General features: G+C 39.0%; 2 protein-coding genes and 1 non-coding gene across 3 annotated transcripts; 1 reads left to right on the top strand and 2 right to left on the bottom strand.

The window, feature by feature from the left end:
- Positions 1–203: 203 nt before the first annotated feature.
- Positions 204–4,901, top strand: LOC131350510 (uncharacterized). Its single transcript, XM_058385507.1, has 7 exons — positions 204–292; positions 3,416–3,485; positions 3,573–3,659; positions 3,768–3,863; positions 3,987–4,067; positions 4,205–4,303; positions 4,405–4,901. The coding sequence occupies exons 1-7, from the start codon at positions 240–242 to the stop codon at positions 4,543–4,545; spliced, it is 627 nt and encodes a 208-aa protein (XP_058241490.1). The 5' UTR covers positions 204–239; the 3' UTR covers positions 4,546–4,901.
- A 4,906-nt stretch (positions 4,902–9,807) lies between these two features.
- On the bottom strand, positions 9,808–14,570 carry LOC131350509 (polyadenylate-binding protein 1A-like). Its single transcript, XM_058385505.1, has 5 exons — positions 14,405–14,570; positions 13,991–14,184; positions 13,780–13,881; positions 10,079–10,088; positions 9,808–9,896 (listed from the first exon to the last, which is right to left on the bottom strand). Exons 1-5 carry the CDS (start codon positions 14,568–14,570, stop codon positions 9,808–9,810), a joined length of 561 nt encoding a protein of 186 aa, XP_058241488.1.
- A 1,180-nt stretch (positions 14,571–15,750) lies between these two features.
- On the bottom strand, positions 15,751–15,823 carry trnaf-gaa (transfer RNA phenylalanine (anticodon GAA)). The gene has a single exon. It is a non-coding gene; the product is annotated as a tRNA-Phe (tRNA).
- Positions 15,824–24,463: the final 8,640 nt, after the last annotated feature.

Raw genomic sequence — 24,463 nt, 5'->3', positions numbered from 1 at the left:
AATCGCGTTAGCTCTAGCAGCTAATGCTAATCGCTAATGCCAATAGCTAGCTTGGTCCTGCTGACTGAAACTTTCTGTTGGTGTTGACTTGTTAGTTCAATTATTATCTTGATGTGTGGTTTGCGGGCATTCCAGTTTCGGGGTGCAGCTAAATATATATATTTTTCTTTTATTACTTTTGGGTACTGATGGACAGACAAGCAGAGAGTCGAGCTGCTTCTTCTTCTTCTTCTTGTTTAATGGTGAATAACTCCTTAGGATCATTATCGCCACCTACTGTACTGGATGTGAAGTAAGTTGACATAGGTGATGAGTCTGAAATTTGAGAAGGGGATATTTTGGTGGATGTTCCGTTTTCCTTCCAATCTATGGCGCACTCAGTTCACATGCTCATGCTAGCGCTGCGTGTTTAGCTCCTCTAACACTCACAATTAGCTCTTCATGCCCCAGATTAGGTAGAATACATATATATAGGTAGGTAGATAGGTAGAATATATATATATAGTGCTTAATTTGTAATTGAATAATTTCCGGAACAAAACCAGCAGTCTCTCACCGCTGTGACCGACACCAACCACACAACTTAAGTTTTCCCGGAACATGACGTCACTAAACTGTGGTAGCGCAATTATAAACATTAACTTCTTCTTTCGGCTTTACCCTTCAGGGGTCGCCACAGCGAATCATCTCTCTCCACCTATCCCTATCTTCTGCATCCTCAACACTTACACCCACTAGCTTCATATCCTCATTTATTACATCCATATACCTCCTCTTTGGCCTTCCTCTTTTCCTCCTGCCTGGCAGCTCCATGTCCAACATTCTCCTACCAATATACTCACTCTCCCTCCTCTGGACATGTCCAAACCATCTTAACCTGGCCTCTCTAACTTTGTCCCCCAAACGTCCAACATGAGCTGTCCCTCTGATGTACTCGTTCCTAATCCTGTCCAACTTTGTCACTCCCAAAGAGCATGAAGCCATACTGCTGCTCACAAATTTCCACTACCTTCCTTAACCTAGCTTCCACTACTCTTTCCCATAGATCCTTGTATGGCTCATCAACTTTATCCCCCTATAGTTGCTGCAACTCTGCACATCACCCTTATTTTTAAAGATCGGCACTAATACCCTTCTCCATTCCTCAGGCATCTTCTCACTCTCTAAAACCCTGTTAAACAACAGTAACAAAGTTAAAATTCCACTGCCGCCTCTCCTAGACACTTCCAGACCTCCACCGGGATGTCGTCAGGACCAACTGCCTTTCCACTTTTCATCCTCTTCAAAGCATTCCTGACTTCATCCTTTCTAATCTTATCTACTTTGTTACACAGAGTTCTCCCCTTCAACTCTTTGTTCCCTCTCATTTTCCTTATTCATCAGTTCTTCAAAGTACTCCTTCCATCTCCTCCGTACACTCTCCTCACTTGTGAGCACCTTTCCATCTCTATCCTTAATAACTCTAACTTGCTGCACATCCTCCCCATCTCGAATCCTCTGCCTAGCTAACCTGTACAAGTCCTTCTCTCCATCTCTAGTGTCTAACCTAGTGTACAACTCATCATATGCCTTCTGCTTGGCCTTAAACACCTCCCTCTTCACTTTGCGCTGTAACTCCTTGTATTCCTGTCTATTCTCTTCAGTCCTGTCCATGTCCCACTTCTTCTTGGCTAACCTCTTCCTCTGAATACTATCCTGAACTTCCTCATTCCACCACCAAGTCTCCTTATCTTCCTTCCTCCTTCCAGATGACACACCCAGCACCTTTCTTCCTGTCTCCCTGATCACTTCTGCTGTAGTTTCCCAGTCATCTGGCAGCACTACCTGACCACCCAGAGCCTGCCTCAACTTCTGTCTAAGTTCCTCACAACATTCCTCCTTTTTCAGCTTCCACCACTTGGTTTTCTTCTCTGTCTCTATCTTTGACCTCTTCTTACAGACCTTCAAAGTCGTCCACCACACCACCATCCTATGCTGTCTGGCTACACTCTCTCCCACTACCACTTTACAGTCACTAATCTCTTTCAGATTGCCTCTTCTACATAGGATGTAGTCTACCTGTGTGCTCCTACCTCCACTCTTGTAAGTCACTCTATGCTCCTCCCTCTTCTGAAAATAAGTGTTAACCACAGCCATGTCCATCCTCCTAGCAAAGTCCACTACCATCTGTCCTCCAAGGTTCCTTTCCTTAACTCCAAACTTGCCCATCACCTCCTCATCACCTGTGTTCCCCTCACCAACATGTCCATTAAAATCTGCTCCTATCACCACTCTCTCACCCGTGGGAATAGTCTCTATCACCTCATCTAATTCACTCCAGAATCTCTCTTTCTCCTCTAACTCACAACCTACCTGTGGGGCATAACCACTAACAACATTCAGCATCACCCCTTCAATCTCTAACTTCAGACTCATCACCCTGTCTGACACTCTCTTCACCTCCAGAACATTCCTCACAAACTCCTCCTTCAGGATCACACCTACCCCATTTCTCTTACTATCCATACCATAAAATCCTGCTCCTATACTACGAGCCTTGCTACCCTTCCACCTGGTCTCCTGTACACACAGTATATCCACCTTCCTTCTGTCCATCATATCAGCCAGATCTCTACCTTTCCCTGTCATAGTGCCAACATTCAGAGTTCCTATTCTCAGTCCTACACTCTTACCTTTCCTCTTCTCTCTCTGTCTGCACACTCTCCTCCCTCCTCTACTTCTTCGACCAACAGTAGCCCAATTTCCACCAGCACCCTGTAGGTCAATGGCGCTGATGGCGGTCGTTGTTAACCTGGTTTTACACTAAATCATACTTTGCCTTGTGATTCTCCAGCTAGAGCGCTAACAGACTTTAGCCAATTTTTACCGATTTAAATGACACTGTAATAGTTGGACTAATCATATCTACAGCTTATCATATTCTCAAGCTCTAGAGAACCTGTCTATTTGTTGTAATTATTACAAAATTAATTGGTAAATATAATATAAATATAATGTTTAGCCTAATGTTAGTTAAGCTGCTAGCGAACTTGGCTGTTGGTTTAAATGACACTAAAATCCTGAACCAAGTTGATGAGCTTGAACAAGGAGAATTTCATTTATTTCTACAATATAATATTCATTATTAAAAAGTGAAAAATTAAAAAGTGACTTTTAACAACCCTGACTACTGGTTTTACACTAAATCATGTTTAGACTACTGATTAATCAGCTCTCCTAAAGAGCTTGGTTACAGGTGTATGTTATCTACCTATAGAACTTCACTAATCATTTTATTTACACAATATCATAGTGAGTATAAAGCTAGTTAGCTTGATGAACTCAGTTTTAATAATTACACAGTATAATATTTGTATAGATTTGGGTGGTGGACAGGGGCAGGAGGTTTTAGAGAGTTACATCTCTTCTTTCTTAGCTGCCATCTTTCAGAAAGAGGGGTGACTGACATCGGCCTGAAGGTGCCCGCTCTCCGTGAGGCATTCGCTGTGAGTAAAACCTTTCTTCAGCTGCTGTTATTGCGCAGGTAAAGTCCACTCTTCTTTAATGTATATTGTGTGCTGTCTTATATTCAGACTCTGCTTGCCAGCATCCACAACCAGGACTTCTTGTTTGTGGTGGGAAAAAGGATTGTCATGCGACTGGCAGCAGCTAACAACCAGGTGACTTCAGAATGATGAAAGACTGTTTGATTTTTGTGATGAAAATCCTTTCAGTTACTCAGTCATAGCCAAAGTTAGTTACAGAGATTTTTTTGTTTGTTTGAACAGGATGTAGTTGGTGTGCTGTTGGCCTACGAGGCCCTGATTCGATTCCTGAGGACGTCTTCCAATCAGGAATCGATTAAAGCAGAGCTCAGCTCCTGTGTAAGCTAACAAACGCCTGTGTGAAATGGCAGATGTTTAAACATAACCAATTTTGCTAATAAAGAAAACAGGAGTCCAATATGTAAAGCTAATTTATTTTTGTAATTTTTCTGCTCTGTGCAGGATCACCACTACAACTTCCTGGATGTTTTTTATGAGCTGATTCTCTTCGGCTGCTTTATAAATGGCTCAAAACCTCAGCCAGTAAGTGTCTTATCAGGAGATTTCTAGGCAATGTTTGAGTTTCAGAACATGGTCTATTTGATCTCCTTTTCCTTTTTCCATATTTTTAAAACCTGATAAGACATGGCATTAATGAAGCTTGTCTTTCTTTCCAAAAGTTTAAGGGAGGATTCTTGGAGCGCCTGCTTGCGCTCTTCAGCATGTGGGACGTGGACGTGTGGGAGCCTGCAGCAGAGCTGTACTTCACAGTGCTTATTGTAAGTGTTGAATATCTTCTGATGCCACGATACACAAATTCTCGGGATTGTATCTTAAACTCAGTGACACTATGTTGGATGTGTGTGTCATTTGTCAATAGGATTACCTTACAGAGCTTGTTGAAGTACTGTTCACTCAGCCTCTGGAGCTGACCAGTGACCCAGCAGCCTTAGCCACCACAGTTCAGCGACTCCTCAAGCTGCACGTCCAGCTGATGATGGACATTTTGGAGGAGCTCTGAGCAATGTCTTTCCCCTTACCCACTTCATCTTTTCTTCCACTTCATTTCATGTTCTTTTCTCTCACTTCTTTTTCCTACATTGCTCAGACTCCACATGTAAGTATGAATTAATTTTATTTCTATTTTTGATTAAATTAATATTTTAAAAATCTCTTCTCCTTTTTTACAGGTTTGTACAGTGAACCCCAGGACCTGAAGAAGGGCTTAGCCCTTAAGATCATTCTTCCCTTATTAATCTATCCCTTTTTAATCAGTCCCTCTGTTCCTATCCCTCTCCCCCTATTCCCATAAGTTATTATTATAGATAATATATAGATAAATAGAATTGTTTATGAATAAACTTATTTGTATAATGATTATATACTTTACCATTTTATGATATTACCTTCATCTCGATTTATCACTTCAATGTGGAGATCCTTTCTTTTCTGCCATTGTGTTTCTGTCTTTCTGTTATATACGTAATGTCATATACACATATGCTATAATGTTATTTGTTATTTTTCCACGTTTTAGTAAACCATTTAAAAGTTGTGAAATTCTTTAAAAATGATCTGTATATGAGTGAAACATTCTGTTTGTGTTTAAAGGAAAATTTTATACATATACTGATGACTAAAAATAATCAGAATGAGGCTCTAATAGGAACAAATATAAATATTTATTTAAGTAATCATAGTAATGTAAATAATAGGATAAAGCCTTCAACCCTCCCTCTGCTTAGTGCCAAGCTGTTCCCCACCCCTTCTACATGAGGTATCATGCTGACCAGAGTAGGGGTCAGTCTACTGATCATGATTTTTGACTCAGTGGTAAAGACAAGTCTCTTTCTGTTCCCATCCTTTCCTGCCTTCTCCACAGCCATGTAAGTTAAATGCTCTATCTCTCTCTCACTCTCCCTCATTGCCAAAGCAGAAAAATATATACTACAAAGTATAATTCATCACCTGCTACATTAATCACACAAAATACATTGAAATGTGAATTAAATTAAATTAAATTATAGGTTTGTGTGATTTTGTGTTCAAAATGTTTGACATTGATTTTCACAGATCTAATTGGTACTGCAGCCGCACCCTCATTGCCTGACACCCCAACTTCCTGGCCTGCCCTTTAGATACACCTCTACTGTTTAGTTTGTGTAATACTTTATAATCTGTGTAATACTCTGTAATCTGTACAGATTGATTAGTTGGCATGTCATGCTAAGGAGGAGTCTTCATCTTACAGTGCAGTCCAAACCCTGAATAAATAAAACCAGGGGCAACAATCACTTCTGTATTATGTGGAAGAAACTCTTACTCAGATCATAAAAAGGAAATGTTTGTGACATGTAATCCATGTAAGTATCCATGTTTAACGTAATGGATATTCTCCAGCCAGCAGTTACTGCTCATTGAAATTAAAACAGAATCCGGAGTGGGTGGAATAATCAACCCATTTGCTCATATTTCTTAAACCACATCCATAACCAAACCAATAATTCCATCTAAAACTCTATCTATCCATCTATCTATCCATCTATCCATCCATCTATCTATCTTATTCCTTAGAATTCACCTCATCTAAAGGCAAAAGAAAAGTAATTCCCAAATGAATTGTGTATCTGTAAAAAGGTATAAGTCTTTCCTTTCCCTTTCTATACATCTTATACTAAATTAACTCAAAAGCTCTCAGATAAACACTTTTTCACTTTCTGCAATTTTCATTACAGCAGGTCTGAGGTCTTGAGGAACCATCCCACCCCCGTACCACAGTGTTGCTGTAATTATAAAAAATCTAATAATGTTTTCTATTACATTTTCTTCACTTTCAAGGGCATTTGCTCACAGCAAATGTATCCCCAAATCAAACTTAAATATAGTGCTTGGCTTCAACAGCTTTACTTTTGGCAGCAGAACGTCCAGCTGAACGATGATGGTCCATTTAACAAGCATACCTGAATGCAACATGTCTTCTAGTCTTTCAGCAGGAACTGAATTGTTAACTTTAGTAGTTGTGAATGTTGCAACCTTAAAATATACAAGCCTGACATTAAAATAAATAATGAGTTCATTAAAATAAAAGTAAAAAATGATCAGGCAGTTACAGAACCATATGTGTTTAACCCTCAGACAGATATAATGGACTCATTACATTGAGAAGGATACCAAAGAGCTGTACCACTCCCTCACTCATGCTGTTTAGGAGCCAAGGGAAGCACCAATTCTGTTTTTGGTGCTAGCCATGGACCTGATGCAGCAAACCCTTTTTGCTTTAGAAAGAGCTGAGTCCGGACTAAAATATGTTGCAGAGCTCCAAATCATGTCCCTGGTCTCCAGGGTGACACTATATGAGCTGACACAAAGTCATACTTGCAAGACCCAAAGGTTAAGGATGAAGTCCTGTTAGAGAAAGTGACTGAACACAGTAAAACACACAAGCATGATACACTGATGGACAAGGTGGACCAAGGCATCAAAGCTATATCTATATCTATCTCTCTCTCTCTCTCTCTCTCTCTCTCTCAATATATATATATATATATATATATATATATATATATATATATATATATATATATATATATATATATATATAAATAAATAAATAAATATAAATAAAACAGCCCCCCCATCTCCAAAAACAGCAACCACCCATGGCCACTACCTGCATGCCACGCTTACCTTACATGTCTATTATTTTTTATTTATTCATTATTTATTTATTTACTTGTGTGTTTAATATTTAGATGTGTATATATCTCCACTAGTTCATGATGCATTAAAAAAGTGAGATGTGTAGAACAGCCCAGGTCCTCCTTCACCTCCATGATGACATCACAGAGCTGGTGGATGTTAGAGACCTTCCGCTTCCCCACCTTAGGGTTTAGGTCTGGAGACATGCTTGGCCAGTCCATCACCTTTACCCTCAGCTTCTTTAGCAAGGCAGAGGTTGTCTTGGAGGTGTGTTTGGGGTCATCATGTTGGAATACTGCCCTGTGGCCCAGTCTCCGAAGGGGGGGGGGATCAGGCTCTGCTTCAGTATGTCACAGTACATGTTGGCATTCATGTTTCCCTCAATGAACTGTAGCTCCCCAGTGCCAGCAGCAGACCATGACACTCCCACCACCATGCTTGACTGTAGGCAAGGCACATTTGTCTTTGTACTCCTCACCTGGTTGCCGCCACACACGCTTGACACCATCTGAACCAAATAAGTTTATCTTGGTCTAATCGGACCACAGGACTGACAGCTCAGTTTCAGGGTCTTGGCAATCTTCTTATAGCCTAGGCCATCTTTATGTAGAGCAACAATTCATTTTTTCAGATCCTCAGAGAGTTCTTTGCCATGAGGTGCCATGTTGAACTTCCAGTGACCAGTATGAGAGAGTGTGAGAGCGATATCACCAAATTTAACACACCTGCTCCCCATTCACACCTGAGACCTTGTAACACTAACGAGTCACATGACACCGGGGAGGGTAAATGGCTAATATTTCCTGTAGGTCTATAGAATCCCATACCTGCAAGCAAGCACAATTCGTGTGTGTGTGTGTCTGTGTGTGTGTGTGTCAGAGTCACAGTAGGGGGCATTTGACTGTGAGTGATGACATGCCTTTGAGGCACACCCCTTTATGAAGTAATTAAAATTTAGCATTTTCTAAATTATCCATCCATTTTCTATACCCACTTTATTCCTAATTAGGGTCACAGGGATCTTCTGGAGCCTATCCCAGCGCACATTGGGCAAAAGGCAGGGGCACACCCTGGACAGGTCACCAGTCCATCACAGGGCCACACATATAGACAGACAACCACACACTCTCACTCACTCCTATGGGCAATTTAGAATTACCAATCAACCTAATGTACATGTTTTTGGGCTGTGGGAGGAAACCGGAGTACCCGAAGTAAACCCACGCAGGCACGGGGAGAACATGCACACTTTGAACCCAGGACCTTCTTGCTGTGAGGCAACAGTGCTAACCACTAGCCACCGTGCTGCCCCTTTTTCTAAATTAGTACACACTAATATTTGTACTAGCTGAATGTGCATTAAATATTATGTTGATGAAATGAAAGGTTTGGTTTTACATTTTTTATCATGTCAAAGTAGATATGTCTTTGTGCTCCTTAACCTTAACCCTAGGATAAGCTGTCAAACACACAATTATTTTTTTTATAAAATATAAATATATAAATATAAAATATGACAACACCATTGTGTTTCTGACCTCTTAAAAACATTTATGGTACCTGCAGTTTTACAGTACAACTTTCAATTATGGAAAAAAATATGCAAATTTATTAACCCAAAATCATTAACCCTATACACAGTGTTGTATAAAATACCCAAAAGCCATACTTGAGTAAAAGTACGGGTATTTGGTTAGAAAATGACTCAAGTAAAAGTTAAAGTCAACCATTATAATTCTACTTGAGTAAAAGTCTTAAAGTATCTGAAATAAACTGTACTTAAGTATCAAAAGTAGTATTTTCATGAATGTATTCATGTATGGAAAGTAAAAGTAGAAGTAAATTAATAAAAAAGCAAGACTGTAAAAATTTGGAGAATTATGAATTTTATTCTGTATTGCTTTCTTTCTTAAACTTCTCAACAAGTGCACCAGCAAAAAAATAAGACTTGCATGAAAGAAAGAAGAGGTCTTTAGAACTTAGTGAACTGTATTGTAATGAAGTGTACAGTATCAGTGTTTCCATACATGTGCACTTGTAACTAAGGCCATGTCCACACGTACCCGGGGATTTTTAAGAAGTGAAACAGAAAATGTATCGGCGTAAAAGTATAGAATTTGTTTCAAAAAAGTAGTGAAGTAAAAGTGAAAGTTGACAGAAATATAAAAACTCAAGTAAAGTACAAAAACTCTCAAAAAATACTTAAGTACTGTAACGAAGTCATTTTACTTCTGTTGCTGTATGCTGTGGATGGATCTGTGTGGACAGCCTGTGACCAGGAGACAGCAGTGGACAGAACCACTTGGAGACTATCACACCGTCACGGATCTGCCGTTACATCTGTCAGCTTGTGCCAGCAAGGAATTAGTGTCTATAATGAACTACAAAGAAACTACACGGACAGATACTAGTGAGTACAGATGGATAAACTATACTTTATATACTTCTGTAAAGCTGCTTGGAGACAATGTCCATTGTTAAAAGTGCTATGCAAATAAATTGAATTGAATTGAACTGAAATGAACCTGTGAAAGGGCGACTTATCACTGAAATTCAGTCAATGAACCAGACCTCAGATCTCAATTCAGTGTCTGTTCCTGTGCTCAATCTCGGCCACAAGCTCTGCCTCAGCAATGGCTATTGCAACTACCTCAAGCTCCCCTGCAGGGGCAGCTGCAAAAATTGGGATATGGACAGAGTTTGACTCTCAAGTCCTTGCATCCCAGCTGCATCACACAACTGGCACTGACGCCTTAACTGAAATGAAGCGGTACTCAGAAGAGAAGCCGATTCCAAGACTGACTACTTTGTTGAAAAAAGAATGAACCAGTGTTCCCATCTATTAGCAAGCTTGCCAAGAAACACCTGGGAGTCACTGCATCATCTGTACCCACAGAAAGGATTTTCTTGAAGGCAGGACAGTTAGTATGCCAGAGAAGAAGTGCAATAAAATGGGAACATGCTATTGTTTCTGAACAAACAAAGTCTTAACAGGGTGTATAAAAGGGGCTACAGGGAATATTTCCTTGGACATAGGAGGGCTTTGGGGGTATAAAGCCAAAGACAGAATCAGATGTATGTGCTTTTCTTTCATTATTTGCACTTTATTTACTTCATTTTTACAAGCAATTGTGTGCACTTTTTTTTATAAAATGAGGCAGATGTGTCTAATGAAAGGGATAAAAGTTTTACAAATATTTCTTCTCCAGTAATAATTTTGTGCACTTTGTTTATTTAAAATGTATTTGAAATGTATATTTGTTTTAAATTTATTTGTTTCAAAACAAAGAAGTGCTAAAAGAGCATTTTTTACTATATTATTGTTTCTAAATGAAAACCGAAAAAACAATATATATAGTATAAAAAATATAGTATAGTGTGGTCTAGTATAGAATAGTATAGTATAGTGTAGTATTGTATAGTATAGTATAGTGTAATAGAGTATAGTATAGTATAGTATAGTATAGTATAGTATAGTATAGTATAGTGTAATAGAGTATAGTATAGTATAGTATAGTATAGTATAGTATAGTGTAATAGAGTATAGTATAGTATAGTATAGTATAGTATAGCGTAATAGAGTATAGTATAGTATAATATAGTATAGTATAGTATAGTATAGCGTAATAGAGTATAGTATAGTATAATATAGTATAGTATAGTGTAGTATAGTGTAATAGAGTATAGTATAGTATAGTATAGTATAGTATAGTATAGCGTAATAGAGTATAGTATAGTATAATATAGTATAGTATAGTGTAGTATAGTGTAATAGAGTATAGTATAGTATAGTGTGGTCTAGTATAGAATAGTATAGTATAGTGTAATAGAGTATAGTATAGTATAGTATAGTATAGTATAGTATAGTATAGTATAGTATAGTATAGTGTAATAGAGTATAGTATAGTATAGTATAGTATAGTATAGTATAGTATAGTGTAATAGAGTATAGTATAGTATAGTATAGTATAGTATAGTGTAATAGAGTATAGTGTAGTATAGTATAGTATAGTATAGTATAGTATAGTGTAATAGAGTATAGTGTAGTGTAGTATAGTGTAATAGAGTATAGTATAGTATAGTATAGTATAGTATAGTATAGTATAGTATAGTGTAATAGAGTATAGTATAGTATAGTATAGTATAGTATAGTATAGTATAGTATAGTATAGTGTAGTATAGTGTAGTATAGTATAGTGTAATAGAGTATAGTATAGTATAGTGTGGTGTAGTGTGTAGTGCAGTATACCATGGTAGTATAGTACAGTATAGTATAGTAAAATGTCATGTAGCATATGATATGGTGCTATGTGGTATAGAAGTGTACTACAGTGTTATATAGTATAGTGTAGTATAGTGTGGTAAAGTATAGCATAGAATATTATATCGTAATATAGTGCAGTATCTATTTTATTTTATTTTATTTTATTCATATTTTATATTTATAAACAAGATCTGCTATGAACCCTCTGGTTTTGGTAGAAGTAAATGTTGCTGAGACAAAAGTGTTCAGCAATGATAGATTAAAATGCTTAAAAAACGATTAAAAAAGTTTTCATCATTATTATTTAAGTATAGTTTAGTGTTATATTGTATTGTAGTGTAGCAGTGAAGTATAGTATACTTTAATACAGTATAATAGTGGGTGTAGTATGGAATAGTGTAGTATGGTATTTTGACATAGTGTTCTAGTATATTTCTGAAATATTTATTATGCGTTAAAAGTCATTGTATATTTCTTTTATTGCTAAATTGATCTTAATTCATTTTATTTCGGCTTTGCGTATATGTTTGATTGGGGGACTACAGTAATGCTGATAAAGAAACCGCCTGCTGTAACACAAAAATTCCCTTATGGGATCAATAAAGTCTGTCCGTCCGTCTATCCATCCATCCATCTATACTCACATGAGTATCTGTCTGTCTATCCATCTATCCTCACTAGTATCTGTCCGTCTATCCGTCTATCCTCACTAGTATATTTTTATTTTATTTTTATTAGATTATAAGATTTATTAGATGATTATAGTAGTAGATTTAAATGTTCTTGGAAATAAATAAACATACACAAAGTTGATTTTGAAAATTTAATGAAAATACAAATGAGGTAAAATAAAATCAGGTCTAATATTATTTACAATAATGTCAGTGTAAGTGATTATTATTTACAATAATGTCAGTGAATAATGAAGTGAATTACAATAAAGGTTTAATATTAATAATAAGAATAAGAATAATACGAATAAGAATTAAAAATATAATAATAACAATAATATAACAATATAACAATAAGAAGAGGAATAAAAAAATAACAATAATAGTAATAATAAAAAGAAGAAGAAGAAGAATGATGGGGTTTATAAATTCTTCCTCTTATTCTTCTTCTTTCTCTTCTTGTTTCCATCTCTAAAAGTCCTCTTGAAGACAGAAGTCAGAAATTCATTTTATTTCCTGTGTTCACTGTGATGTGATGTAATGATCCATTTAAATATGAATCAATATCAGAAACATAATCATACACTATCTTTAACATGTAATATTTAGCATGCAGAATATTGTTATTGTTGTGTGTTTGCTTTTTGTTGTGTTTCGGACCTGAAGTGGAGCTGGAACTCTGATTTCTGAGACACTTGTGTCAACAGCTGTGTCCTTACGGACAGCTGTCTCCACGGCTTCCAGAGTTTCCTCTGGGGCAGCTGTCTCAGTAGCTTCCACCCTGTCATCTGAGGCCGTTGTCTCCACTGCTTCCACATGTCCCTCTGAGACCGGTGTCTCCACTACTTCCACAGTTTCCACCGAGGAAGCTGTCTCCACAGCTTCCACAGTTCCCTCTGAGGCAGCTGTCTTCACAGCTTCCTCGGAGTCCTCTGGGCCAGCTGTTTGAACAGCTTCCACATTGTCTACTGGGGCAGGGGACTCGGCGGGACGGACATTCTGTGAGGCAGCAGTGTTGACAATGTCCTCTGAGGCAGATGCCTCGGAGGTTTGGACAGTGTCCTTTGCACAAGGTGTCTCAACAGCCGGGGTGCTCCTTTCAAACCAGGGAGGCAGCACTGGTTGGAGCAGTTTTGGTGGTACATTGTGCAGTGTTGCACAATGCTCGGTGCTCTCTGCAGGCACTTTCTGTGGATGGTGTGGCCAATCTTCTTGATAAATTTTCTATTGCCCTGGTGTTGGGAACTGGGGCGTGCCTCCACTTTGGGCTCCTCTGCCTTGCGTGCCTCCACCTTGGGCTCCTCGGCCCTGTGTACCTCCACCTTGGGTTCCTCGGCCCTGCGCACCTCCACCTTGGGCTCCTCCCAAGACCTAAAGTACTCAATGGTGCTGTAACACAACAGAGAAGCTGCACTTAGAATCTAAACCCTGCTGTTAAAAGTTATGTCCTCAGCAGCGGAATTACCACCTGATGTTGACTGAAATACCCTCATAAGACCAAACATATCTCTGTTTCGACAATATAAAGAGTTCAATGCAATTAGTTTAAAAAGGAATGTAAAAAATCCTGATATTTGAACCCTGGCTGGTAAAAAGACACTAATTTACAGGTGACTTACACTTGCCGGTCGTTCAGGAGTTTTCCGTTCAGCCGTTCGATGGCCAGCGCCGCCGCCTCCGCTGACTCGTACTGAACGTACCCATAACCTTTTGATTCCACAACCTTCAGGAGAAACACAGCGTGTCAACACACAACAACACACTAATCATGAAACACAGATATTCAGCTATTCATATATATATATTCATATATAACAGCTCAAAGCTCGAACCTTGCATGACACGATCCTCCCGAACACAGAGAAAGTGTCAAACAGGGAGGTGCAGTCAATGGACCAATCAAGGTTCCTGATGAATATGTTCCCTCCCTTGATGGGCTTGGCGGTGGGTTCCCAGTTAGACCACATGACACGCATGGGTCTCCCCAGGAGGAGTTCAAAATTGAACATGTCAATGGCTCTCTCAGCTGAGGGAACAGAAATAAACCATTCATTTTTAATTAAAGTCTATTATAGTCTATATATAACTCATCCAAATATCTTTTCATATCTTTTTAGTACCATTTAAAACATGACCATATCCATATAGTAAAACTATAAAATACTACAGAAGTTACACATGTAGCCTTAAATCTGCTGCAAAAACAGGTAAGAAACAGTGTAGAAAAAAGAAAAGGTTTGTTTTACCGTCATCTCGATAGCGAAAGTTGATGTACGCGTATCCGAGAAGAGAGCCGATCTTCCTGTCCCTGCAAATGTGGACAGATTGGACGTGTCCTGCAGGTCTAAATCTATTAGAAAGTATCACCTCTGATACTTCAGGGTGAAGATCTTTCACAAACAGTGCAGCCATTGTATAAAACAGTTAAAAGTGGTGGAATACTGCTAAACGCTGTAAAATCGCTGCTACACAAGGGGCACTGTTTCTCTGTCGATAGCTAAAGGTGGTCTGAGGATGGTTGCTATGTACGTCATCAGGTGATGTTCAGAACAGAATTCGGAATTCTACATGATGCCAGTTGGTCACATGACCTCATGACATCATGTAAGCAGTTAACATTAAGCAGTTAAGTTCCAAACCCCAATAATGAATCCAATTCAAAATGGCTTTTAATATTAATATAGAAACACTGTATATATATATATATATATATATACATATATATATATATATAGAGAGAGAGAGAGAGAGAGATTTATTTTATTTTTTTAAATTCATGATTGGCATGGATATGGAACAGGATAATACATGAGACCATTCAGCAACGAATCTTTATAATCTTTATAATTGCGCTACCACCGTTTTGTCACAGCGGCGAGAGACTGCTGGTTTTGTTCCGGAAATTATTCATTTACTAATTAAGCACTGAGCGGGAACATGCACTAGGAGAATATTAAGAACAAAAGGCCACCCTGGCAGCAGTGGGATTTGAACCCACGCCTCCAAATAGTTGAAATGTGGATTGGCGGTCCATATCCTCCACCTCCTGTTGAAGTGGCTTGTTCATATGAACTTACAGCATGTGTGTCCAACCAGCATGGGAATGCAGCCCAAGGTTGTGGAACACTTATGCCGAGTTCACACTGCACGATTTTCAAAGTAGTCGGATCACTGTTGTTTTCACGCTGCACGACTGTCTGGGGGAGCATTCAGTTGCTGCTGTGTGGCACACAGCGGTAAATGGGAAGCACACGCACGACAAGGGTGGGACTCGACCCCACGCGTGCAGAGCACAACAGATTAGCAGTCCATCGCCTTAACCTCTCAGCCACCTCATCATGGCATGCAGGCTAGGAGGCTACCTTGCCAATGATTTGCAGGCAGGTATTGAGGCATGCGGTCATGTAAACTGAAGGGTGCAGGCTAAGCATTCAACGAGAACCTAAGAGTTCTGTAGCATCCTAGTTTTTTTGCTCTCGTCTCGGACCAGGGGGCTTTCAGACCTTTATCCTGCACCATTTCCATGTTTTGCTGTTTTCAAGTCTGAGGCATAAGTTGCAGAACTGCGCAGGTTGACTAGACTGCCTCCAGCTGCCGAAACCCGGGATTGAACCAGGGACCTTTAGATCTTCAGTCTAACGCTCTCCCAACTGAGCTATTTCGGCACCTCTACCAGGCCTCTCCCGTACGTGTGAGTGATCAGGTTTTTGTCGGCACGACTGCGCACCACGTCCAGACCGGCGAGGCAAACTTCTTCAGAAAGCGGTAGAGCTTTTTCCTTAAGGGCATAGACAGAAGGCATGGGAGCCTTACACCACTCAAATCCCACGCTACCCGAGGGCGCCGGTGGGGTTACGCGTGCGTGGTAAGAAGATGACCGAGTCATTCGGCCAGACAAGGAGGAAGCCTGGCACGGGCACTACAAATGGTCTGCCGTGCGACTAACACGCCTTCCACTTCACCAGCTCTACAGGAGACATCTAACCATTCCCAAGGAAGGAGGGAGCTCGGCCTTGGCTCGCGGCCGGTCACTGACCTTGAATGGTCTCGGCTTAAGGCCCCGTGGTCAACCGCCACCCCTGTAGCCATGGGCGGAAGGAACGCTTCTGCTTAAAGAAGAATAAGAAATGTGTTTGAATCCACATTTTCTAAAGGTGGCTATATTATTATTACTATTATTTTTTAAATTATTTTTTAACCAGTCTGCTCTGATAAAAATATTCAGCCTGATCTACCTAATAAAAATAATTATGTAGTTCAAGTAAGACTAGTCTTTGTATTTATTACTTAATTTTCTATATGTAAGAAATACTTCTTGCTCTAAATTTCTGCATTTCCTTAGTCATTGTTTTGGGTTTGCTCTACTTAACTTTGAGAGTTTTAAAAGTGTATTTTTATTGAAACTTGAACCTAATTTTTTTTAAAGCTTCCATATTACTTAACTTTGAGTGGACCCTACTTTGTTTTTCTAAATGTACTAGTCACATTTGAAAGTTACATTTACTCCCATTTTCTGGTCAGGAACTAGGCATTTCCTATGCATTACAGGTAAAATATGAATTGTGTAATTATGCATTTTGAAATGCAACTTCACCCAGCACAAGAATAAAAGGAAGGAGATTTTTTATTATATGCACACACTCATGAACAGTCAGTTCTTCCAAAATGCACTTGGTCCTGAATTTACACAACATGAAATAAAGTAAATACCAGATTTAACAAAACAACAACAACCACAGAGTAGTGCGACATGCATTGGGAGAACCTGAGAAAATGCTGTTTAACATGAACAACTGTAAAACAGGGAGCTTACTGTGACTACCTTCACTGACATATGTATGGCTTTTAGGTTTGCAAGCTGACCTTGAGACTATGTACCTTAGAGGAAATGTTTTGTTCACATCCTCATTTTAGCACAGGGTTCTCAATCGTGGAGATCAAGGACCCCTGCCCTGTCCACTACAGATGACATAAACCAGGAGTCTTCAGTGAATCAGAAGCATGAAGACACCATCTGAGTCTCACTTCCACCATGAGAGTGAAGTGGGGAAAGACAACGTGAACAGGTATACAGAGCACTGATTAAATACAGTATATATTTATGACCCAGGTTTAGGATCTAGATGATAATATGTGTGGATGGGAGTATTCTACCTAATCTGGGGCATGAAGAGCTAATTGTGAGTGTTAGAGGAGCTAAACACGCAGCGCTAGCATGAGCATGTGAACTGAGTGCGCCATAGATTGGAAGGAAAACGGAACATCCACCAAAATATCCCCTTCTCAAATTTCAGACTCATCACCTATGTCAACTTACTTCACATCCAGTACAGTAGGTGGCGATAATGATCCTAAGGAGTTATTCACCATTAAACAAGAAGAAGAAGAAGAAGAAGCAGCTCGACTCTCTGCTTGTCCGTCCATCAGTACCCAAAAGTAATAAAAGAAAAATATATATATTTAGCTGCACCCCGAAACTGGAATGTCCGCAAAACACACATCAAGATAATAATTGAACTAACAAGTCAACACCAACAGAAAGTTTCAGTCAACAGGACCAAGCTAGCTATTGGCATTAGCGATTAGCATTAGCTGCTAGAGCTAACGCGATTGGCGCGTAGACTATGTCATTTATTCATTAGCAATGTTACAAAAAGGCATCAAAGCGCGTGACATTAGACATCATTCTCACAAACTCCCGACTGGTTTTCATGACAAGTATCTAGACAACAATATCAAGTGTGGTGTCATTTCTTGTTAGCATATTAGCCACAGCTACGAGCTAAAGGTGAACATGCTATACACTCACCGGGCTTTCGGCAAGAAAAGTAGCCCAATATCTCGTACGGCTTCCAATAAGTTGTGGTTAATTCATTTTAATTCACAACCAATTATTTTTCCAATACCACTTATCAATTATTTGTACCAATCACAGGCTTAGTAATGGCACAGACCAAGCTAGCGATTAGCATTAGCGATTAGCTGCTAACGCGATTGGCGCATAAAATATGCTATTTATTCATTAGCAATGTTACAAAAAGGCACCAAAGCGCGTGACATTAGACATCATTCTCACAAACTCCCGACTGGTTTTCATGACAAGTATCTAGACGACAATTTTATAATATATATAATAATTATAATAATATTAATCCTCAATATTCTTGAATGGAGGCTTGTGCTCTAGTCATCTCTTAATTTTGGGCAAACAAAATTTGCATTAGTCCACCCTCACAGGTTTTTTTTAACATTTCACATGCTGAAAGTCTGAATTTGTCAAATGTCAGATTCATTCAATCACCGCAAAACAAAAGACTTGAAGAAACCAACTCGGGTAAAACAACAAATTCTGTGACCACATTAATAATCTGGGATTTTTCTTCAACTGCATTTTTTCCTATTTAAAATATAGAAAGTAAACAGTAGTTAATTTAAGATTCTGTACTCTTTCTAGGTGTCTATTTAAAGGTCAGATTTTCCTCATGTCTGATCTTTTTTACTGAAGCATGTGTTCAAGTGACACACTGATGCATTTGATCTAAAATGACTTGTAAGGTTTTGCATAAACTTGTGGTGTCCATGCAGCTCACATGCACACACTCATTTAAAGCAAAAAAGGCAACATGCTAAATGCTAGAAACTCAGAAAGGCATCTTGCATAAATTTCAAAGATTTGACTTCAAATTGTTGTCAAATAATATAATCTGTAATACAAATTAATGTATTAAATTAGAAAAAAATGGCATTTGGACCCCACTATATTTTATTATGGCCTTAGCAAGGCTATAAAGTGTCCACCTTTTATATATTTCTTTTCTGTTTTGTACATCCCTTATTTTGAAGGCTAGTGTATTAATTTAAGTGTGTTCATTTTTGACAGAAATGGCCTCAATGTGTCTTAAAATGTCCTTGTTTTGTCTGTGCAGGCAACATTTATAACTGATTCCAGGTGTTTTGAGGAAATGCATCTCAAGCTCTGACATACTGCTGTGGCTAAAATTTTTAAGACACTAATGTACATGGAAGTTGCTGGACAAAGCTCAGTCTGATGGTGTGCTTTTAGATCATTTGTGGCATATCTTGCTTCTTGTCATAGATAAATGTGAACTGTCTGAAAATGGAAAAATCGTGTTGGCAGTAGGACTAAAAGGCAACTGTAAGCAAACATTTTGATCAGTGGAGTTGAAATAAAGCTTATCTAACAGTTAGAACAGCTGTCCTGTGTTGTAATTATTTTATTGTTCATATTCTTATTATTAACATGAGTTAATCATAGTGGACTTTATACTGGACAATGGCAGCACACAGAGCGCTTACTCTAAATAAATTATGTTTATTATTATTTTTGTATGATATGGTGATGGAGTTCTAATTGAAACACTACAAACTAAAATATTTATGCTGTATTATTGGAGTACATGCCCACAAAATAAACAGCACACAGGTGATATTTCAGGAGTTTGGTGTCTGTAAACAGCTGTCTGTAGTTTTAACTCAGATCAGATCAAATCACTTTGTCACATCACCATCCACACATGTAGAAGTGAGTGAAATTCTTGAGTACAGCTCCAGACATTGCAGTAGAATATGTAATGTACAAATTTAAATACTTCTATATATAGTCTGTAATCAGCCTGTACAGTCTAAATTGCAATCTAAACATATACTTGGATAAACAGTATGGTAATGACATATGATACATTATTATAGAGTATACACAGTAGACATGGCACAGTATATTACAGTGTGATCATGTATAACAGTGCAGTGTGTTACAGTGTGATCATGTATAACAGTGCAGTGTGTGTTACAGTGTGATCATGTATAACAGTGCAGTGTGTGTTACAGTGTGATCATGTATAACAGTGCAGTGTGTGTTACAGTGTGATCATGTATAACAGTGCAGTGTGTGTTACAGTGTGATCATGTATAACAGTGCAGTGTGTGTTACAGTGTGATCATGTATAACAGTGCAGTGTGTGTTACAGTGTGATCATGTATAACAGTGCAGTGTGTGTTAGTGTGATCATGTATAACAGTGCAGTGTGTGTTACAGTGTGATCATGTATAACAGTGCAGTATGTTACAGTGTGATCATGTATAACAGTGCAGTGTGTGTTAGTGTGATCATGTATAACAGTGCAGTGTGTTACAGTGTGATCATGTATAACAGTGCAGTGTGTTACAGTGTGATCATGTATAACAGTGCAGTGTGTGTTACAGTGTGATCATGTATAACAGTGCAGTGTGTGTTACAGTGTGATCATGTATAACAGTGCAGTGTGTGTTACAGTGTGATCATGTATAACAGTGCAGTGTGTGTTACAGTGTGATCATGTATAACAGTGCAGTGTGTGTTACAGTGTGATCATGTATAACAGTGCAGTATGTTACAGTGTGATCATGTATAACAGTGCAGTGTGTGTTAGTGTGATCATGTATAACAGTGCAGTGTGTGTTACAGTGTGATCATGTATAACAGTGCAGTGTGTGTCACAGTGTGATCATGTATAACAGTGCAGTGTGTGTTACAGTGTGATCATGTATAACAGTGCAGTGTGTGTTACAGTGTGATCATGTATAACAGTGCAGTGTGTGTTACAGTGTGATCATGTATAACAGTGCAGTGTGTGTTACAGTGTGATCATGTATAACAGTGCAGTGTGTGTTACAGTGTGATCATGTATAACAGTGCAGTGTGTGTTACAGTGTGATCATGTATAACAGTGCAGTGTGTGTTACAGTGTGATCATGTATAACAGTGCAGTGTGTGTTACAGTGTGATCATGTATAACAGTGCAGTATGTTACAGTGTGATCATGTATAACAGTGCAGTGTGTGTTAGTGTGATCATGTATAACAGTGCAGTGTGTGTTAGAGTGTGATCATGTATAACAGTGCAGTGTGTGTTAGAGTGTGATCATGTATAACAGTGCAGTGTGTGTTACAGTGTGATCATGTATAACAGTGCAGTGTGTGTTACAGTGTGATCATGTATAACAGTGCAGTGTGTGTTACAGTGTGATCATGTATAACAGTGCAGTGTGTGTTACAGTGTGATCATGTATAACAGTGCAGTGTGTGTTACAGTGTGATCATGTATAACAGTGCAGTGTGTGTTACAGTGTGATCATGTATAACAGTGCAGTATGTTACAGTGTGATCATGTATAACAGTGCAGTGTGTGTTAGTGTGATCATGTATAACAGTGCAGTGTGTGTTAGAGTGTGATCATGTATAACAGTGCAGTGTGTGTTAGAGTGTGATCATGTATAACAGTGCAGTGTGTGTCACAGTGTGATCATGTATAACAGTGCAGTGTGTGTTACAGTGTGATCATGTATAACAGTGCAGTGTGTGTTACAGTGTGATCATGTATAACAGTGCAGTGTGTGTTACAGTGTGATCATGTATAACAGTGCAGTGTGTGTCACAGTGTGATCATGTATAACAGTGCAGTGTGTGTTACTGTGATCATGTATAACAGTGCAGTGTGTTACAGTGTGATCATGTATAACAGTGCAGTGTGTTACAGTGTGATCATGTATAACAGTGCAGTGTGTGTTACAGTGTGATCATGTATAACAGTGCAGTGTGTGTCACAGTGTGATCATGTATAACAGTGCAGTGTGTGTCACAGTGTGATCATGTATAACAGTGCAGTGTGTGTTACAGTGTGATCATGTATAACAGTGCAGTGTGTGTTACAGTGTGATCATGTATAACATTGCAGTGTGTGTTACAGTGTGATCATGTATAACATTGCAGTGTGTGTTAGTGTGATCATGTATAACAGTGCAGTGTGTGTTAGTGTGATCATGTATAACAGTGCAGTGTGTGTTACAGTGTGATCATGTATAACAGTGCAGTGTGTGTTACAGTGTGATCATGTATAACAGTGCCGTGTGTGTTAGTGTGATCATGTATAACAGTGCAGTGTGTGTTAGTGTGATCATGTATAACAGTGCAGCGTGTGTTACAGTGTGATCATGTATAACAGTGCAGTGTGTGTTACAGTGTGATCATGTATAACAGTGCAGTGTGTGTTAGTGTGATCATGTATAACAGTGCAGTGTGTTACAGTGTGATCATGTATAACAGTGCAGTGTGTGTTACAGTGTGATCATGTATAACAGTGCAGTGTGTGTTACAGTGTGATCATGTATAACAGTGCAGTGTGTTACAGTGTGATCATGTATAACAGTGCAGTGTGTGTTACAGTGTGATCATGTATAACAGTGCAGTGTGTGTTACAGTGTGATCATGTATAACAGTGCAGTGTGTGTTACAGTGTGATCATGTATAACAGTGCAGTGTGTGTTAGTGTGATCATGTATAACAGTGCAGTGTGTGTTAGTGTGATCATGTATAACAGTGCAGTGTGTGTTAGTGTGATCATGTATAACAGTGCAGTGTGTGTTAGTGTGATCATGTATAACAGTGCAGTGTGTGTTACAGTGTGATCATGTATAACAGTGCAGTGTGTGTTACAGTGTGATCATGTATAACAGTGCAGTGTGTGTTACAGTGTGATCATGTATAACAGTGCAGTGTGTGTTACAGTGTGATCATGTATAACAGTGCAGTGTGTGTTACAGTGTGATCATGTATAACAGTGCAGTATGTTACAGTGTGATCATGTATAACAGTGCAGTGTGTGTTAGTGTGATCATGTATAACAGTGCAGTGTGTGTTACAGTGTGATCATGTATAACAGTGCAGTGTGTGTCACAGTGTGATCATGTATAACAGTGCAGTGTGTGTTACAGTGTGATCATGTATAACAGTGCAGTGTGTGTTACAGTGTGATCATGTATAACAGTGCAGTGTGTGTTACAGTGTGATCATGTATAACAGTGCAGTATGTTACAGTGTGATCATGTATAACAGTGCAGTGTGTGTTAGTGTGATCATGTATAACAGTGCAGTGTGTGTTAGAGTGTGATCATGTATAACAGTGCAGTGTGTGTTAGAGTGTGATCATGTATAACAGTGCAGTGTGTGTCACAGTGTGATCATGTATAACAGTGCAGTGTGTGTTACAGTGTGATCATGTATAACAGTGCAGTGTGTGTTACAGTGTGATCATGTATAACAGTGCAGTGTGTGTTACAGTGTGATCATGTATAACAGTGCAGTGTGTGTCACAGTGTGATCATGTATAACAGTGCAGTGTGTGTTAGTGTGATCATGTATAACAGTGCAGTGTGTTACAGTGTGATCATGTATAACAGAGCAGTGTGTGTTAGTGTGATCATGTATAACAGAGCAGTGTGTGTTAGTGTGATCATGTATAACAGTGCAGTGTGTGTTACAGTGTGATCATGTATAACAGTGCAGTGTGTGTTACAGTGTGATCATGTATAACAGTGCAGTGTGTGTTACAGTGTGATCATGTATAACAGTGCAGTGTGTGTTACAGTGTGATCATGTATAACAGTATTGTAGTATCGTGTCAAACTTCCTGTTATTATGCTAAAGAGTATTTTAATGAACTGGACAAGTGTATCATTGTACAATCATTAGCATCATAGCATAACATTATTGTTGCTCAAACAGTAGAGTAGTGCGCTAACAGCACTAAGCTCATGTGTTCAGTTTCATCATGATGAAATGTAGAGCTTTAAAGTAATGTCATTCACTTTGTGTTTACTCTGATCTCTGTATTAACCCAGACTTTTAATCGGAGTCCTGTATCACCATGTCCACAGGCTCAGGTCAGCCAGATACAGGGTCAAATACAGGCTCAGGTCAGTCGGATACAGGGTCAGATACAGGTTCAGGTCAGTCAGATACAGGGTCAGATACAGGCTCAGGTCAGTCAGATACAGGGTCAGATACAGCCTCAGGTCAGTCAGATACAGGGTCAGATACAGGCTCAGGTCAGTCAGATACAGGGTCATATACAGGCTCAGATCAGACAGATACAGGGTCAGATACAGGTTCAGGTCAGTCAGATACAGGGTCAGATACAGGCTCAGGTCAGTCAGATACAGGGTCAGATACAGGCTCAGATCAGTCAGATACAGGGTCAGATACAGGTTCAGGTCAGTCAGATACAGGGTCAGATACAGGCTCCGGTCAGTCGGATACAGGGTCAGATACAGGCTCAGATCAGTCAGATACAGGGTCAGATACAGGTTCAGGTCAGTCAGATACAGGGTCAGATACAGGCTCAGGTCAGTCAGATACAGGGTCAGATACAGGCTCAGGTCAGTCAGATACAGGGTCAGATATAGGCTCAGGTCAATCAGATACAGGGTCAGATACAGGCTCAGGTCAATCAGATACAGGCTCAGATACAG

The sequence above is a fragment of the Hemibagrus wyckioides genome, unplaced genomic scaffold (assembly GCF_019097595.1).
Source record: "Hemibagrus wyckioides isolate EC202008001 unplaced genomic scaffold, SWU_Hwy_1.0 Contig38, whole genome shotgun sequence".
Taxonomy (NCBI): Eukaryota; Metazoa; Chordata; class Actinopteri; order Siluriformes; family Bagridae; genus Hemibagrus; species Hemibagrus wyckioides.
The sequence above is the reverse complement of the archived record's forward strand: the minus strand, read 5'-3'. Positions and strand labels throughout refer to the sequence as shown.